The sequence below is a fragment of the Musca vetustissima genome, unplaced genomic scaffold, assembly GCF_032173495.1.
Source record: "Musca vetustissima isolate MV318-11 ecotype Yass unplaced genomic scaffold, APGP_CSIRO_Mvet_v1 utg13303, whole genome shotgun sequence".
In the NCBI taxonomy this organism is placed as follows: domain Eukaryota; kingdom Metazoa; phylum Arthropoda; class Insecta; order Diptera; family Muscidae; genus Musca; species Musca vetustissima.
Window position 1 is genome coordinate 83,692 of NW_026874376.1, and position 18,824 is coordinate 102,515.

Below are 18,824 nucleotides of genomic sequence, written 5' to 3' on the forward strand. Positions count from 1 at the left end.
GAAAGTTATAAGTACAATGGCATGAAAGTAAAAAACAGTGACGGCGGTATGTAATCAGCAGTTTTTAAACGATAAGACAAAATTAAATTATATCTATTTAAGTTGGAAATTCAAAGTAAAACCTAATAGAGCCCCAAATAATTTTGCTCACTATATAGCATGATGACTTTTTCATTGGACTTTTGAGAAAAAATTAACATGAACGACATTATAAATAAATTGGAAATAAAAAGATGCACTATGCTCATTCTGTAAATGGATAGCTGTATGTATAACGGAAATAACTTAAGGGGACCCCCAATCTCGGGGTCAAAAAAAATTTTTTTTATTTAATTCGATCCTACACTAATTCAAGAATGTCTCTACAAAATTTCAAGTGAAAATCTCAATAACTCTTGAAGATATAGCCGATGTATTGTGCCAGCATCAAGTGAAGGCGAATGGCGGGCACGATAACTCAAAAACTAATTACCCAATCGATTTCAAATTTTTACTCGTTTCTATGTGAGTGTATAGCTATCATATGAACTAGGATAAAGCCTATTTCATACGAGAGCCAGACATGTACTCTTTTTAACACCGTTGGAATTTTCGGATTCCGATGATCCAGTGAGGAGTTATCATGCCCGCCATCAAAAATAAGGACTTTTCTTTAGTTACAAAAAACAACAACAAATCAATAACAAAAATTTTTTGTAAATTAATTTTCTTCTTTTTTAAATCTTCAAATATATATGTGCAAAGTTACAAACCTTAACAAGCATTGGTATTGATTTAAGAGCCCATTGAAAATCTTAAAAAATTAAAATCGAGAATGGGTGGGGTTCCCTTAAATAAAAATATGAAGTGTAAATTAAGGTGGGAAATTTAAGGTACAATCCTTACTAATCATGCTCTCTGTTAATTTTAAAGACTGTTCCCTCATGATATTTGTTGCCGGACAATAATAAATTTTCTTTTACGGATTTATAGCTACTTTGGTCTGTTCCAGAACCTGCAAAAATGTACAATTTTTTACTACGATAACAATTTTTCCTTTATGGTATCGGAAAAAATAGTAAAAATTAGTAGATTCTTGCAGTACGGGAACAGACCAATTGTATTTTTTAATGTACTGATAGAATAGGTTCGTGTCGAATTTATTGCGAAAACTATACATTTTTCGTTGAAATCAAAATGTTGACTATGAAAGTTTACTGTTATCCATTTTTTATAAGTGTATATTTTTAAATTCCGTTTCACTTAAGAATAACATTATTGCGTTCTTAACGATCCTCCAAAAAAATATATGCTGACAGATGTTCGGCTAACACGAACAAACAACGTTGTATAAAATGGAATAATGTTTTTCGGTCGGAATTTAAGAGTTTGGGACATACAAATATTTGAATTTAAGAACAATTTATAACATGACTAATGACATTTTGAATTCTATGCCCTCCACCACGTGGAGTGCATTCCAAATTTCTTAAGTCGATCGGGACATTTATATGCGACTATGTTATGGTGTTATCTAGTAGGTGGTTCATGCTCCTAAAAAAATAGTGTTCCAAATTGCAGACACAGACTTTTTTAATTTATTTTTTATTCACCGGGAATCAGATATGTCAAATTATAAAAAATCGCTTGAAACTGTATTAATTTCAAAAAAGAAACGGAACTTTTATGTGGAGTTATATCAATACATGGACCTAAATATACACCGCACAAGTTTGTATTTATGTCAGCCTCCAAAACGCCTTTTTTCCCTATTTACAGCCCCATCGATTGAAAAATTCGACCAAAGTTTTGAAAATAACGAAACCGACATCGATACTTTTTGGTAGAAAGATTTCACACTCCACAGGAGTTTTATGAATCAAATTAGAGCGAATTCGGTTGAAAAACATGCCCAAACCATTCAAAATACCGAATAATGGGTGTACCATTATAGGGGTCAACCCGAAAACTTGGGTCAATATGGAACATTTTTGGTAGGGAGATTTTCTACTCAATGATAATCCAAAATGTAAAATTACAGCGAAATTGGTTGAAGCACATGCCCAAGCTATCCAAAATATCAAAATTTGCGATGCAGCATTATATGGGGGATTTCATAAAGGTGAACCAATATTGATCATGTTTAGTAGGAAGATTTGACACCCCATGAGAACCATTTAAAATCAAATTAGATTTCATTCGGTTAAAAAACGCATTTTTCTATATCTGCATCTGGATTTTTTTTTAATTTATATTATACATTTTGATCTCTCAGCATGGGTTATGTTAATATATGTAGTTACAAAAATGTTGAAATCGATATGCCCACTAATTTTTCTTAAGAGACATGAATTATCGCTAGTGTTGACAACCCTCTTTGACCGGAATTAGGTGCGTTTACCCTATATACTTTATTGGGTCCCCGGCGAATACTTCGATTTATTGCAAACGGAATGACAAATTTAATAAATACTCGACTTTATGGTGGAGGGTATAAAAACAAGCCTTATAAAAATAACGGTTTAAGATCCCACGAATCTTTGAACAATTTCCAATTTTGGAGTACATTTTCTGATTCGAAGGTGGTACACCGTCGGGTTTGATCAAAACTTTACAATAATATTTTACCAAGTTAAAATGAATTTCTATTTCCTTTCATAAATGTTCAAAATTTAATTGAAATATTTTTACAAAGCCGGTACACTAGTTCTAGTATCTTACCCACAACTGGTCAACTGTTTGATAAAAACATTAATCTTTCATAGTCCAAACTTTTTATCCTTTATGTTTTTCTAGATATAGATTTTATTTATTTATTTCAATTTTAACATGTATAACGAAGCCGTTAGGCCAATATATGTTATACACTATGCAAAACATATTAGTTGGTAGAATAGGATCAATAACTTGGAACTTACTTTCAGAGAATTCAATCCATAGTTTTATTGAACGTGAATTAAATAATATTTCGACATTATGCCCTGTATATTTTCTCATGATTTGTATCGACAGTAGTTCTCATAAAATTAAGATCAGTAGGCCTATTCGGTAAATTTTAACAACATTCGATATTGTTTAAATTTCTTTTGTTATTGTAAAAACAATAAAACAAACAAATGAATTTGTTGTAAAATAAACAATATCGAATGTTTTTACAGATATTGAAAACTGCTTATAGCTCAAATAATACCAGATCTACAAAAAATTAGTCCCTTGATATTTCTACTTAGATGTTTTTTCGAAATCTGCATCTTAATTTTTTAATTTATATTATATATTCTGATGTCACTTCGATACTCAGCATGGGGTATATTAAACGGAACCTCTGTTGGCCTATTTTGTAAATTTTTAACAACATTCAATATTGTTTATTTTACAACAATTTCATTTGTTTTATTGCTTTTACAATAACAAAAGAAATTTAAACAATATCGAATGTTGTTAAAAGTTACAGAATAGGTCTACTGATGTCAATTCAAAATAAATGTTGTATACATATATTTCTAATGTTTGAAAATCCCTTTAGTAAGTCTTTTTTCTACAACTGCATTCCTACCAGATGATCCGGCAATAAATATAGGTTCTTACATATTAACTTCAAAAATCAGTGTAAACAAAAAGTTCTAAAAATTAATTCATGTTGGAACTTCAATGTGTTACTATAAAATCTGTAGTAAACAGATAGTTTTCATTTCCGACAAGACTATCAAAAAATCAAATAAGAAAAATACGCAACAGGTTATAATGCCGGCATATTCCGAACCAACTTATCTTGATAGCTGAGATAGTCGTATTTTTTAATAAAAATTATTGCGTATTTTTATTTTTTTATATTCAAAAACAATTGAAAAAAAAGATATTTTTATTTCCTTGTAATTATCACTGATGATTGCCTATACATATATCCTGTATTTATACCACTGATTTGTTAAAACAAAATCCACTACACATTTTCGCATTTGTTTGTTTTTTTTTTCAAAATTTCTTGTTTTCCTTTATTTTTGTCATAACTTTACAAGATAATTTTCATAGAAAAGCATCTCTTCTGACCATGTACAACAGCAGCATGTAAAAAAACTAAACAGAACTCCTCCTTCAATCAAGCCAAGATATGTTAAACATAACTTAGGCAATGAATTCATAAGGAATGGGAGCCAATAGGATGGGTTCTTCGATTTGTTTAACGAAGTGAGCCTTCTTGGGTTGTTCAGGTTGACGCTTCAAGTTAACCCAGGTACCCTTAGCCTTGGCTTCCTTCAACAAGCGTTCGTTTTCCTTGACACGGCGCAAGAAATCTTCACGGCACTTGGAGTGGTGGACATGTTCAATGCGGACATTGATGCGCTTGGGTAGGATCTTTCCGCGGACACGCTTGTTTACAATAACACCGACAGCATGGGGGGTGACGTTGTAGATACGGCCAGTCTTGCCGTGGTAGGCCTTGTAGGGCATACCCTTTTGGACAGCACCATGACCCTTGATGTCAACGATGTCTCCGATTTTGAAGACACGCATATAGGTGGACAGTGGGATGACACCATGCTTGCGGAAGGGGCGGGAGAACATGTCTCTGGTGCCGCGACGATAACCCTTGGAGTTAGTCATGTTGTTGTTGTGTGTAGTTCTCTACGTGATGGAATTGGAGGAAAAAGTAAAGAAAAAACGGGGAAATTCGTTAAAATTTCATTCATTTCACATAAAACACATTAGCACTAAACATATTCAACACATTTTCATTGGTATTTTTTCGATTATTGAATAAATTTAGCGAATTTTTAATAAAAATCACTAACCTTTTAGGAAATACCGTCCACGCGGTCTTATATTTAGAGAAAAAAGAAAGATGGCGACGGCAGAGTATTTAGAGGTGGCAAACAATCGATGACGCTATCGATTATTTTGTTATTGTACGAATATCGATTTGCTAATTTACACTATCGATAATATCGTTTAAGGTAGTTTATTAAGATGTGTTCATACATGGTGTTTCAGACAATTAAAAATAAGCAGAATTGAAAAAAAATTATCCAGGACAGAATAAAAAAATTAGAACCAGCAGATGTTCTGTTGGAAAAAATATACCGCAACCGATCTTGAGTTTAAGTTTTTTTTTTTGAGTTTTGAGAATTTAATTTTCTTGTTTGAGTTTTTTGTACTGAGCATCAAGCCAAGCATATAGAGATTTAATTTATTTTTGTTTTATTGTTGTTATAAGTATATCCTGTCGATTGTCAATTACTTAAATGTTGTCTTCGGAATTTGGAATTGTTAAATAAATAAATAAAAGTAAAAATGATAACACAGTATCCATTTTATTTTTATTCACATGCATGGTATAAATATACCATGTAACTGTAAAACTATAACAAATACAATGCAACAACAACCACCTAGAAAATGGTCTGTTCCCCTACTGCAAGAATCTACGAGTTTTTACTATTTTTCTCGATATCATAAAGTAAAAAAGTGTTATCGTAGTAAAAAATAGTAGATTCTTGCAGTACGGGAACAGACCAAAAATGTTATTGTATGTAACACTAGTGTCAGTTTGATATGTCGAAAAAATGTAAATACAAAATATCAATAAATTTGTTTTAAAAACATGTGTTCAAAATTTTCCTACCCGTATTGCAAGAATGTACTATATTTTACTATTTTCTTCGATATCATAAAGGAAAATTCGTTATCGTAGTAAAAAGTAGTAGATTCTTGCAGTACGGGAACAGACCAAAAATGAAAAAAAATCTATCGAATTTATAAATATATCGCTTCCACACATGTATGCTTAACACATATTAAAATGCTGAAAATCCGGAACTATTCAATGAAGAAAGATTTACTGCTTCTGCTTTACTGGAATAAATTAAATACGGTGGGACATTTAATAAAGATTAATGCCTACTCAATATTCCTGCTGGGTCATCTGTAAAATCATAAATTGTCATATTGAAAGTAAGTATTTTTTATTGAGACTTTCTTTTTATATCGATAACATTGTGTAATGTAAAGTAAAATGATAACATGAAATCTTAGAACTATTAAACGTTATGTTTTTATATGCTACATGCTGAGTTGATATTGAAAATTTGAAAACAAAAAATATTATTGATAAATATATGTATATAGGCTTGCTCACGGCCTTATCAGGTAACGAACAGAGCATAAACGTCTGTGAAAAATAATAAATAAATTAAAACTACGTAACAATCTTAAAACTAAAAAAACAAGAGGCTGTTGAAAGGCAACAAACAGCGAACATTTTGTAGTGTACGAGGTGGGTATGAAAAGTTATCACAGATGTATTACTATGATTGAGAAATGTTAGTGCAACATAACAATATTAAACATCGATAGAGCAAAGCTCAAAATTTCAAACATAAGTTAAATTATATTATTTTTTTAGAAATCAGCCTCTATGTATGCCTAGAGTTGTTGTTTTAAAGAAGTCTGGAAGATTTAGGACATCTTGTCCGGTGTCTAGGACTTCATTGATAACTCCTATCGGAGACAAATAATTTGTACTGCACCAAGATATGGATTTTTCAAGATCGAATATGGATTTTATCAAGGAGTTGTCGTGCGTGGATAATCCTTCAACAAATTTTTTGAGGTGATTTAGTGCATATCTGCAAAAAGGCTGGATTCCTGCCTCATTGTAAACGTAAGTATTTGAATATTTCTTAGTCCGGTTTTCTTAATGTTTATTTATGCATTTTCTTAGGATCCTCCGTTCAAATACCTCCAACTCTTTTGCCACTATTGGAGAAATAGTGAACCAGATTGGGAAGCTATAAAGCAGGATAGACCTAATTGCCACTTTATATAGCAAGAGCTTTGTATTTTGTGGCAACCACCTGTTGTTAAAAAGCGATGAGAAGGAGCCAGCAACGCGTTTGGCTTTTTGAAGTGTTGAACGTGTATGTGTGTTGAATTTCAGCAAATTGTTAAAATTGACTCCTAAATATTTTAGGCTGGTTTCAAATGGAATAGCAGTTTCATTGAGTGAGAGATTCAGGAGTTTGCTCTGCGGGACTACGTTCCTGGGACATTTCCCTGATGCATTCCTGATACAGATGGCTGTGCTTTTAGCGGCATTAATTGTAATACCCCGTGTTTTGTAGTAACCATCAATGTTGTCGAGGTGTAATGCTACTTTATTCAATGCAGTGGTTGGAGATGGGTCATGTGCGTATATTAAGCAATCGCCTGCATATAAAATTGCTTGAGAGTGTTCGTGCATGTGTGGAAAGTCATTGAGGAAAAGATTAAATAGGAACGGAGCAAGTACGCTCCCTTGAGGTACTCCGCTGCCTATTGTACCAATAGATGACACAGATCCTTGGATCTGAACTGAGAACCTTCGACTATTAAAGAAACTTTGCATTATTCTTACGAGATAGAGATCAACGTTCAGGTCAATTAATTTGTATAGTATTCCATTATGGGACACTGAGTCAAAAGCCTTCTCAATGTCCAGAGAGATGGCAACCGTGCATACTTGTTCTCGAAGGTTTCTGGTGATGTCATTATGGAACTTTAATAGCGCATGTTGCGTAGAGTGCGATTTTTTAAAACCAAATTGAAAGTTTGATGTTGGTTCAATAATGAATTGCTTCTCCATTTTTTCTTTTAGGATATGTTCATAAAGTTTTCCAATGTTAGACAACAATGAAATTGGACGGAAATCTGATACCAACTCGCTAGATGGTTTCTTTTTTATGGGATATATTTTCGCTATTTTCCAAGCTAAAGGGAAGTACCCATTATTGATGCAGTGATTAAACAAGCAGCTGAGGAGTTTTATCGTTGAATCAGGAAACTTTCTAATAATAAAATTTGAAATTCCATCTAATCCACATGATTTCTTGTTATTAATAATAGAAATTATTTCTTTGATTTTTTCAGGATCTGTAAAATGGACTTTGTCTCTGTTATTCACGGCATTAAAACCACCGTCGAAGGAGTAAATGTGGCGTGATGCTAAGGCTAGGAAATTTGGGACCTTGGTGTTGAAATCTCCAACAGGACATTCTGGAATTCTGTGCAAAAAGGTTGAAGAGTAATAATTTTGGAAACAATTGGCTATGTCAGAAGCATTAGTTATCGTAATATTATCATTCATAATACGATCACAAAACGGCATTTTCTTATTTCCCACTATTTTATAAACATCCTTAAATGCTGCAGGACCAGGTTTAATGTTTTCTAATTTTCTTTTGAACCTTTGAGCTTGTTCAATATTGACAGATTCTTTTATAATAATTTTCAAAAGTTGGATTTGCTTTGATAATATTTGATAATTGCTGCTGTTTCTATTTCCAGTGCGGTGATAAAGGAGTTTTAGCTCTTTCTGCCACTGATGTTTCATTTTATACATTTTTTTAGTTCTCTCCGAGAGAGGAATTTTTTCGTCTTTAATAGTGATCTTTTCCGAGTGTTGTTCATGGACCGACGTAAACGCATTGTTAAACTCGCTAATAAAATGATCGATTTCTTCATTTTCCAGATTTCTATTGGAAGGTGGCATAATTCTGTGGGATGCTGTATCCATTTCATTCTGAAATCTAATCCAATCTGTATTTTTATATGATGTAAAACATCTTGGAGCTCTTAATATAAAATCTGTGCGGTTCAATTGCAATGATATTTTTAAAGGATAATGGTCAGAAAAGGATGGTAAAGTATATATATTGAAATTTTGATTATTTCTATTGATTAAATTTGTACTTATTAGGAAATGGTCCAGAAATGACGAGCCATTAGGATAAGAAGGTGAAGAATCGCACAACCGAGCCACTTCCAATGCATTGTCGTCCAGCCAATCGGAAAGAACTCTTCCGTTAGAGTTATCATAATTATCGCCCCAGTTGGTACTTTTTGAATTCAGATCGCCACCAAGAATAAACGAATCAAAATTGCTACAAAACTGAAGAAGTTTATCTAAATCATTTCTCAGCTGCTGAACAGGAAAATTAGAGGGAATATATAAAGATCCAAATAGCCATTTTCTTTGGATACCATCACATGTTAAGTTTGTTTGGATAAATGTGGTGCAAATTCCAGTATCATTAAGCAAAATCTTGTTATATTGAATTGAGTTTTTATAGCAACTGCAACTCCAACCGATGAATGGTTTGGGATAAAATTATAACCAGCAAGTTTAATATATTTGTATCTTCGCATGTGTAACTCCTGTATGAAAGCTATGTCAATTTTGTTAGTTAAAATAGTGTTGTGGAGATCTATTTGTCTACTTGTATCAACAAGAGACCTCACATTAAAAGTTAATATATTTAACGTCTTATGGCCCATATTGTATTTTAACTTTATTTAACAGACGCACAAATTCAATTTTTGCATCTGATTTTGTCATTATTGGGTATTTTGATAGAAATATAGTGATCTCTTGTTCCAAGGTCAGCTCCTCTGGTTCAATGAAGTAATTCGCTAACTTCAAGAAGTCGTCGATAATTGAAGGCTTTGGGCGTTGGATACATTGTACTTTATTTTGTTTATTAAATAGACTGGAAAATGACTTTCCAGGAGAGATTAATGACATGTTTATGGCTTTGTTGACATTACTTCTGGCAGTATTTTTCTGTTCTATTGCTTTTGTGATTTGTTTTTGGCGGGCAGCTACGTATTTCTTATATATAGGGCATCCCTTCCAATTAGCTGGATGGACGGGTTCTTCGCAATTCGCGCAAAATGGCTTCACTGTTTCTGAACGGATATGTTGGCATTCACCAGGTCCATGTTTTTGATTACATTTCACGCACTTGTATGCCGAGTTACAGTTACGTGATATATGACCCCATTTTTGGCATCTGTGACATTGTACTTCACCATCTCTTCTCTTCGGTTTTTCCCATGTGATCACTTGACTTTGCAAAATCCGAATGTGGTCTATATCGCCAATTTTCTTTCCTGGGCGTAGAGATACAGAGAAAAGGCCGGTGTCAATATTTCTCTTTGACGATGATTTAGTTTTAAATTTCGTCACATTGGCTACCGTCTCAGGGACCAGATCATCAAGCTCAAGTTTGATGTAGTCAATATTCGTACTAGGACATAATCCTCTAATTACCATGGTAGTTTGTTTTTGATCCTTCGGAGTAAAGGAATAAGAATGTATATTCTTTTCCTTAAGTAGCGCCATCATGGAAGTGTGAACTGCAGGATCCGCCAAATATAACTTGCTCTTTGTTTTATTAATATTTCTCACTTTAAATGAATTTATGGGAATCGTTGATCTTAAAGATTCTATAAGTGAATGTACGTTCATGTTATAAACGAAGATTGGTGGACACCATGACTTCCCTTTGTTTGTCGTACTTTCTTTTTCCGAGGTCGCGGAACGTGTTTCTGTGACGGGTGTATTGCTCTTTAGATTTACATCTGCAAGTACTCCCAGAATGCCGAACTTATTCTGATCTTTGTTGTTGAAATTCACCAGTTTCGTTGAAAGATCAAAGATGTTTAAATTTATGGGTGATAAAGCACTTTCTAGTCTTTGTCGTTTGCGTTCATTGGCTTTGTTTACCTTTTCGATGTTGAGAACATCATCATTGGCTTGTGGTGTTGACGTTACTTCCTCCTCTACGGCATCAACATCAATGTCGTGTAGAAATGGACCAGACATCTTAAATGCAATAAATTGCAAATATGATGCTGGTAGCTTTGATATTTGTTTAAAAACAATATAAAATATGAAAGAAAATTTCGAGTTAAAAAATTATACGTCTGAACAAGTCTAGTGTTGCCAGCTTTTTCACCGTCATATTGAAATTGAAAGGAGTATTACCTTGGAATCAAATCAGAAGAGTATTGCCGTTACCTTTTATAATTGTACCACGTTTTATTTGTTGGAAAATGTAGGAGCTAATAAAAATTGATTCGCCGGCACATACAACATTTTAAAAAATTTTTTATAAAACAGAATATGGCCTGTGTTATGTTGGACACAAGACTATTGACATATTCCCTTACCCAAAAAGTAGTACAAAATTTTAAATTCATTAAGATTCTTACAGGTTCTGAAACAAAGCATATTTGATTATTCGGCGACAATCATTACGACTATGTAGCCTTTAAATCCATCCACATTACTGTCACAACACAGAATAATTAACTATTTACTCCCAGGCATAGCGGAACAGAGATATTATATGTCTGTTACAAAACCTGCATGAATCTACATTTCTACATTTTCCAATTTTTCCTTTCTGATATCGAAAAAATAGTAAACGTTAGTAGATTCTTGCAGTATTGGAACAAATTAAAGTTCTGGAACAGAACCCTAATATGCCTATGAAAATTCTAAGCTATCGAAAAACGTCGTTAATTCGGTTGACAAATAGATACTGAATCACTTTACTGGGGATTGAGGATTTCAATGTCTATCACGAATTATTGTATTCCGTCTATGGTAATGACCAGGGAGGTATGACGCTACTAAAGCAAATTGATAGCTTCAATTTACCTGACCCTCAGGTCAGACCACTAACCTATTCTCATATTCATCAAACGACCTCCTTTCATAATTTCTTGTTCCTACTTCAAATTTTAGAAGTTTTGCGGCATATTGTCTAGAACCACATAAAATGCTGCATCTCATAACTGCACCTTGTTCGCTATCAACATCTTAAACCTGGGAATTGATGAATCAGAACCAGACATGTTTGGAAAACACCTATGGTCTGTCCCCTAATGTAAGAATCTACTAGATTTACTATTTTCTTCGATATAATAAAGGAAAAATTGTTACCGTAGTTAAAAAAAAGTCGATTCTTGCAGTACGGGAACAGACCACTAACTAATGGTGTTTTTACACGATATGTATTTTACATATGTGCTGTCACTTTTTTACATATGGAAATCGAACTCGTCATGTGAAACATACGGAAATTTCAATGTGTCAAAACGATATGCAATTACATATGTATTTTTTCCGAATAGGACGCGCTCTATTTTCGTATGTGAAACATAAGGAAATCAGCTGTTTGAATGAAACACATTGATGGAAGAAAATATTTCAATTGGAAGTCAAAGAAAAGGATGAAAAGGCAAAAATTACAAATTATTATTTCGTTTGTAGGTGTTTAATAAAAAAAATTATGTTGATTTAAGAAAAAATAAAAGTGTTTTTTTTGTTTATAGGTTATGTCATATGTAAAATACATATGCCGATTTGAACACAAAAATAAATGTTTTGTGTACGCTGCTAATTTTGACACACATAAGGAATTACATATGGATGAAATAAGTGACAGCACATATGTAAAATACATATCGTGTAAAAACACCATAACTTATTTTTAGTTACTAACCAACATCTTAACGTCTATTTAGTTGGAGGGGTTCAGAACCATTGTACTTCAAAAACATTTTTATTATTATACTTAGATTATTTGATGTAGCGACCTAGCACATAGGGCCAAGGAATACAATATTATTCTACTCTCAACCACTAATTACAATTTACACGTTTAAATATCTTATTATTATATCACAATCATCAATATAAAAGAAATATAATTTATCATAGCTATAATTATTTAAACTTTAAAATCAGTTATGCAATAAAAACACAAATAATTAAACAAAACCCATAAATTTTAAGAGGAATTGAGGTTAAAGTAATCATATAAATGAGTTCGATAACATTTTAAGGAAGAGCTAAATGTTTTAAGAGAAGGCGAACAAGAAGAAAGCATGGTATGGTATGAGAGTACCATGGAGGTACCTAAGAACAAAGTTCGCGTCAGTTGACGAGACTTTAATACCCACATTAAGTTATGCCATTCCGCTGGCTGGGAAGAATGTCGGTAAAATCTTCACTTGCTGCGAGAATGTTCGAAGTAAGACCAAACTTCGATGCAGAGGCGACGGTATTGGACAGTGAATTACAATTATAATCAACAGACTATGAGTGGATAATAGTGACTAGACCACGAGAAAAAACCGATCGTTGTTAGCAAACAAATTAAATGGGACCTACCCATGGATAAGAACTAACCGATACGCCTCCGTGAAAAAAACCATGCTTACGTCTAATTACTGGTCAGATATATTTTGATGTTCTATATTCAGATTCCTCAGGCTACCAAGTTCCACCTTCCTCGAGGTAGATCTTACAGATTCAGCTTCAGCAAAAATCTTTTACAGCCAATATGGCCATATAGGTTGCAACTTTCCTCACTTTGCCAGAACATATGCCTGGCTTTATAGTACTTAACATTGTACCGGATTTCGTTAACCTAGTGGGTTTAAATTGCCAATTTCATTGTATATATGTCAAATAATTCCTTATAAAGTATATTAACCCGTTCTAAAATGAAATTTTGATTGACAAAAATCGGCGCTTTGATATATGTTTTTATAAACGCTCTATAATGTCTTTAAAGTCATGTAAACAATGTTATGGAGAATATCGATTTTTAATAGCTATCGGATAACATTTTCGATAGTTTTCCAAATTCACATTTATCAGCTAACGTCACAGTATTGCCAATACAAATATTCACACACAATTCCGTAGAACATTTGGCAACAAGTGAGCTGTGTTCAGTTGCCACTACGAATGGTATATGTTTAGTCATCACAGCAAGACAGCTGTTTAGATAATTTCGCAAATTATCGCAAAGTGAAAGGATTATTTATTTAAGAGTACTAATCCTTTGATAGCACGAAGAAAAGAAGAAAAAAAACATGGAGCAATTTAAAGGCCTTGCTAAAACCTTGTACATTTGGTCGACAACAGAAAATTTGGAAAAACAAGTTGAAGAAATCAAAGCAGCTACCGGAGGAGATGTTCAGGTTGAAAATATTAACCGCTTATCGATGGGTATGACCACAATATTCCACATTGTATTCTTTGTAATTATTAAATTGCTTGTTTTTTACTTTAATTTCCAGCATCATACGGCAATGCCTCATTTGATTTAATTATTATTGAAAATGCCCAATTGACCGATGCATTTGGAAAGTTATTGAATTTGTTGAAACCCAAAGGCAAGCTACATTTGTTAACATACGTGGGTAGTTCTGAAAGTATTTTACAAGAATTAAAGTTGTCGGGTTTTATTGACTCAACAAATGCCCAGAATACGATTACATGTGAAAAGCCTGGCTATGAAACTGGTTCGGCGGTGAAATTATCATTTGCCAAATCAAAACCAGCCGCAACAGCTGCAGTCTGGAAAATTGACGGTGATGAGGAAGAAGATTTAATTAATGAAGATGATTTACTGGATGAAGAAGATAAAAAGAAACCAGATCCTGAGTCATTGAGAGGTATAGTTTCGTATCGAAATTTTTGTATTTGAATTATTTTTTAACATTTATATTTATTTTAGTTTGTGGCACAACTGGCAAACGAAAAGCCTGCAAAGATTGTTCATGCGGCTTGGCCGAGGAATTGGAGGCTGAAAAACAAAACAAAAAGGTGGAAACACAAAATGCTAAATCTAGTTGTGGCAGCGTAAGTAATATTTGGTATATATTTAAATCAGATTCAATTTTGCTTTTTATTCTAGTGTTATTTGGGCGATGCGTTCCGTTGTTCCACATGCCCCTATTTGGGCATGCCCGCCTTTAAACCTGGTGAAAAAGTACAATTGGCTGGAAATCTTCTAAACTCTGATCTATAATTATTTTCACGGCGCTACTGTTCTTAACGTTTAAATTCCAAAATAAAATAAATTTAGTATTTTGATATAATAGCTAGCATTGTTTTTGTTGTAATTTATGTGATACATTTGGTTTATGAAATAGTTTTATGAATAGTAACCAAATATGAATATTTAGTTATGCAGGTCTTATTTCACGATTTATGATTTAAAATTTACGCAAACAAATTTAGTTTGAAAAATTATACATCATCAATTGTTATGAAACTCTAGAGCAAGACCACATTCGAAATAATGCTGAGTAAATGCAGAGATAAGACACAGTTGCGAAATAAAGATATTGAAAATAATGTAGTCATGTTCCTACGCACTATCATTATGATGGGGAGTATGTTTATGTTGCCATTTCGTATGCAACTTATATTGAAATATTAAACAAATAACCCATATATATGAAGACCAATTGGTATATTTTGGTAGAGTTAATAGGGATAGAAGGGGGAAGTTTCAATAAAATAAATAAAATTTTTATAGAATCATTAGATTGTAGAATTTTATTTTTGGTGGTTTTAAAAGGGTTTTTAACAGAATAAACTGTGATTTGGGACTTTTGATTCACTTTGGCTATTAGATCAGAAAATTATCAATATTTGAAAACTATCAATATTGGTCCAATGTTTCGGCATGGGGAGCTTGAAGACGTGCTGCAACCAATTTAGCTTTAATTTTAAATTTTGATTTCTCATTAAGTAGAAAAAGTTCCTACCAAATATTTGGTATGTTCCCGTACTACAACAATCTACTCAATATTACTATTTTCTTCGATATCATAAAGGAAAATTCGTTATCGTAGTAAAAATTAGTAGATTCTTGCTGTACGGGAACAGACCAATTATCAACATTGACCCATGTTTCCGGGTAGCCCCGGAATTCGGAATTCTGCGAATGTTTTTAATCGAATTCGTTCCAATTTGATTTTTCAGATTCCAATGGGGTGTCAAATCGCCCTACTAAACATGATCAATATTGATTCATTTTTTATGGGGAGCTTGAGCACGTAATCTGCTTACCAAAAATGATCAGTTTTGGCCCAAGTTTCCCGGTAAACACCATTATACGTGTTTTTGTGGGGTTTGGGAATGTTTTTTATACCAATCCTCTCTAATTTGATTTATCAAATTCTTATGGGGTATCAAATCTTACAACCAAAACTTTTAAATGTTTGTTTATGGTTTGGTATAGCTCCCATAGAACGGTAGCATCCCAATTTTGGTATTTTGAAGACTTTAGCCACATTTTCCAACCGATGGGATTGTAATTTGGTATAAAAGAAGGCTGACTTTTATACAAATTTGAGCAGTGTAAATATAGGTCCAAGTTCTTTTTCGGTATTAATATATGGTCTGTTCCCGCACTACAAGAATTTACTAATTTTTACTACGATAACGAATTTTCCTTTAAGATATCGAAAAAAATAGTAAAATCTGGTAGATTCTTGCAGTACAGGAACAGACCAATTTTTTAACCGAATTTTCTCATTGAGATGGTTATAATTCCTGTGGAAAAAATATTGAATATTTATTTAAGTATTATCAGAATTCAAATAATTTTTTAAAATACTATCAGTTTTATTGAAATACTATCAGTCCTAGAAGCGAGAAGTATTACCAGGCTTAAGTATTATCAGACCTAGAAGCGTAGATTTTTAAAGAATATTTGTTCAAGTGTTATAAGCCCTAGAAGCGTGGATTTTTATAGATTTCTTTTTCAAGTATTATCAGGCTTAGAAGAGTGGATTTTTTATAGAATATATAATCAGGCCTAAAACCTAGAAGGGTGAATTTTTACAGAATATTTTATTAAAGTACTATCAGGATTATAAGTGTGGTTTTTTAAAAGATATTTTTAAGAATACCTAATCTTTATAACAAGAGTAAGAACGTAAATTGAGAAGAAGGCCATTATTAATGGTGTTTTTACACGATATGTATTTTACATATGTGCTGTCACTTATTTCATCCATATGTAATTCCTTATGTGTGGCAAAATTAGCGGCGTACACAAAACATTTATTTTTGTGTTCAAATCGGCATATGTATTTTACATATGACATAACCTATAAACAACAAAATCACTTTTATTTTTTCTTAAATCAACATATTTTTTTTATTAAACACCTACAAACGAAATAATAATTTGTAATTGTTGCCTTTTCATCCTTTTCTTTGACTTGCAATTGAAATATTTTCTTCCAACAATGTGTTTCATTCAAACAGCTGATTTCCTTATGTTTCACATACGAAAATAGAGCGCGTCCTATTTATTTATTTATTATTTTATTATTTATTAAATTCATTCCTTAATACTAAAGCCTCCAAGGCCAATAAATAGTATTAATATAACACATCATTCTAAGTAGAAAACTTATATCTAAATACAAAATACTTAAAAAATATATTCAATTATAATTGGCTCCCCAGCCATAACCACTAAAACAAAATGGCGTAAATGAAAGCCATAATAAGCAACATCCAGCAAATTACAGTCATTAATACGAATAAAATAGGTGTAAATGAAGTATAAATTAAATTGCACAAAAATAAATAAAAAAAAAAAAAATAGAATATGCAAAGAAATTGTCTGTAAATGAAAGTGTATGTAAACAAAAAAACATACAGTTCATAAAAAGCAAACAAGATATCATAAATAGGTTAGAATAGCTGACAGAATATTAAATGCGATTAAATGCGATTATCAGGACCACGTAAATATTGCAATAGCTTCAAACGAATTCGGAAAAAATACATATGTAATTGCATATCGTTTTGACACATTGAAATTTCCGTATGTTTGACATGACGAGTTCGATTTCCATAGGCAAAAAAGTGACAGCACATATGTAAAATAAATATCGTGTAAAAACACCATAACCACTGCATAATGGCTTCATTGGAATCATTTGCTTGTTGCCAGTACAATAAGATTGCATTCCAAATAATTAATGAACGAAGTTGCGTTTTGAAAAAAAGGCCAATAAAAATACAAGAAATTGCAATACATTGAATGAATGCCAAATGAGGTACAACTAATCAATTATTCTTCTAAATGGAAAATCTATGTTCTGACTAGAAATTACAAAGTTATTGCAAACCTCAGTTATAGTACGTTTACATTTAACCGTTTACATTTAACCACGTAAAAAGTTTTAATGTATATGCCATTTTATTGCCTTTCGCTTGATAAACATATTAGGTTCGTTCGTTTACTTTCCCAGTAATATTTACTCAGTAAGAATTTGCAGAGAGTAAATACGAATTTTTCCTTCTCAAGAGAGAAAACTGCAAAAAGTAAACGAACAACATCCAGTAAAAAGATTGTTTCGACACAGCTGATTAAAACAACAAACAAATTGGCGCAAACTAAAAAACAGCATTTTTATTAGAAAAATGGATAACAAGCGGAAAATGTATGTTGTTTACCAATTCTTGCGTTTTCTTAACCAATTTTAATGTTTAATAATACAAAATCAATATAAAATTCACAAAACAATCAATTTGGTTGAGGACAATTTTGTTGTTTGTTTACAAAATATAGCAAAACAGTTGATTAAATATCAGCCGATGGTACAAGAAAATTCTTACTGAGTAAATTTTCCTTGTAAGAATTTGCAAATACTCAGTAACACAACTGTCAAATCTGCTCTCTCAATTCACTCTCTTTTACTGGAGTTTTGGGTAAACGAACAACATTTTGTAATAATTTGTACAAATTCGTACAAATTATTGAGTAAACGAACGAACCTATTGTCACACAAGTATATTTTTTCCGCCAAATTCATTAAGACCAACGGTCATTAAGACTAAGCGGTTAAAATATACAGATTTTGAAGATTTAAGCACAGTTTTCAAGTCGAGAGCAAATAACGGATATCGAGGTAATTTTTTTCCAGTCGAGACCAAATAGTGGACATCGAGGTAAATTTTACATCATGGCCTGTAAAACTTTTACCTTTCGAAACTATAAACCTTATCCTACTCCGTTTTATTACATATTTATAAATCAAAAAAGTATTCGTTTTATATATAAAATAATAATTTATTTAAGTATACAACTTGTATTTAAATATGTGATGTTTGCTTAAAATATATATGAAAAAATTACAATTCATAATGTAACATTATATCATGATTCAAAACTTCTCTCCCAACTTCTCGT

The 18,824-nt window shown here is 32.3% G+C and overlaps 2 protein-coding genes across 2 annotated transcripts; one reads left to right on the forward strand and one right to left on the reverse strand.

Annotated features, from left to right (window-relative positions):
- Positions 1–3,977: 3,977 nt before the first annotated feature.
- Positions 3,978–4,827, reverse strand: LOC133333345 (large ribosomal subunit protein eL21). The gene is made up of 2 exons (XM_061541661.1): positions 4,773–4,827; positions 3,978–4,605 (listed from the first exon to the last, which is right to left on the reverse strand). Exon 2 carries the CDS (start codon positions 4,582–4,584, stop codon positions 4,105–4,107), a length of 480 nt encoding a protein of 159 aa, XP_061397645.1. The 5' UTR covers positions 4,585–4,605; positions 4,773–4,827; the 3' UTR covers positions 3,978–4,104.
- An 8,862-nt stretch (positions 4,828–13,689) lies between these two features.
- LOC133333376 (anamorsin homolog) lies at positions 13,690–14,637 on the forward strand. Its single transcript, XM_061541695.1, has 4 exons — positions 13,690–13,825; positions 13,897–14,274; positions 14,337–14,461; positions 14,517–14,637. Exons 1-4 carry the CDS (start codon positions 13,690–13,692, stop codon positions 14,628–14,630), a joined length of 753 nt encoding a protein of 250 aa, XP_061397679.1. The 3' UTR covers positions 14,631–14,637.
- Positions 14,638–18,824: the final 4,187 nt, after the last annotated feature.

What these genes read in the sequence shown, in the direction of transcription:
- LOC133333345 (XM_061541661.1), bottom strand. Translation starts at nt 4,584, where the DNA reads ATGACTAACTCCAAGGGTTATCGTCGCGGCACCAGAGACATGTTCTCC.
- LOC133333376 (XM_061541695.1), top strand. Translation starts at nt 13,690, where the DNA reads ATGGAGCAATTTAAAGGCCTTGCTAAAACCTTGTACATTTGGTCGACA. An exon ending in TATTAACCGCTTATCGATGG is followed by an intron (nt 13,826 to 13,896) that starts GTATGACCACAA and finishes TTTAATTTCCAG; the next exon opens with CATCATACGGCAATGCCTCA. An exon ending in AGATCCTGAGTCATTGAGAG is followed by an intron (nt 14,275 to 14,336) that starts GTATAGTTTCGT and finishes TATTTATTTTAG; the next exon opens with TTTGTGGCACAACTGGCAAA.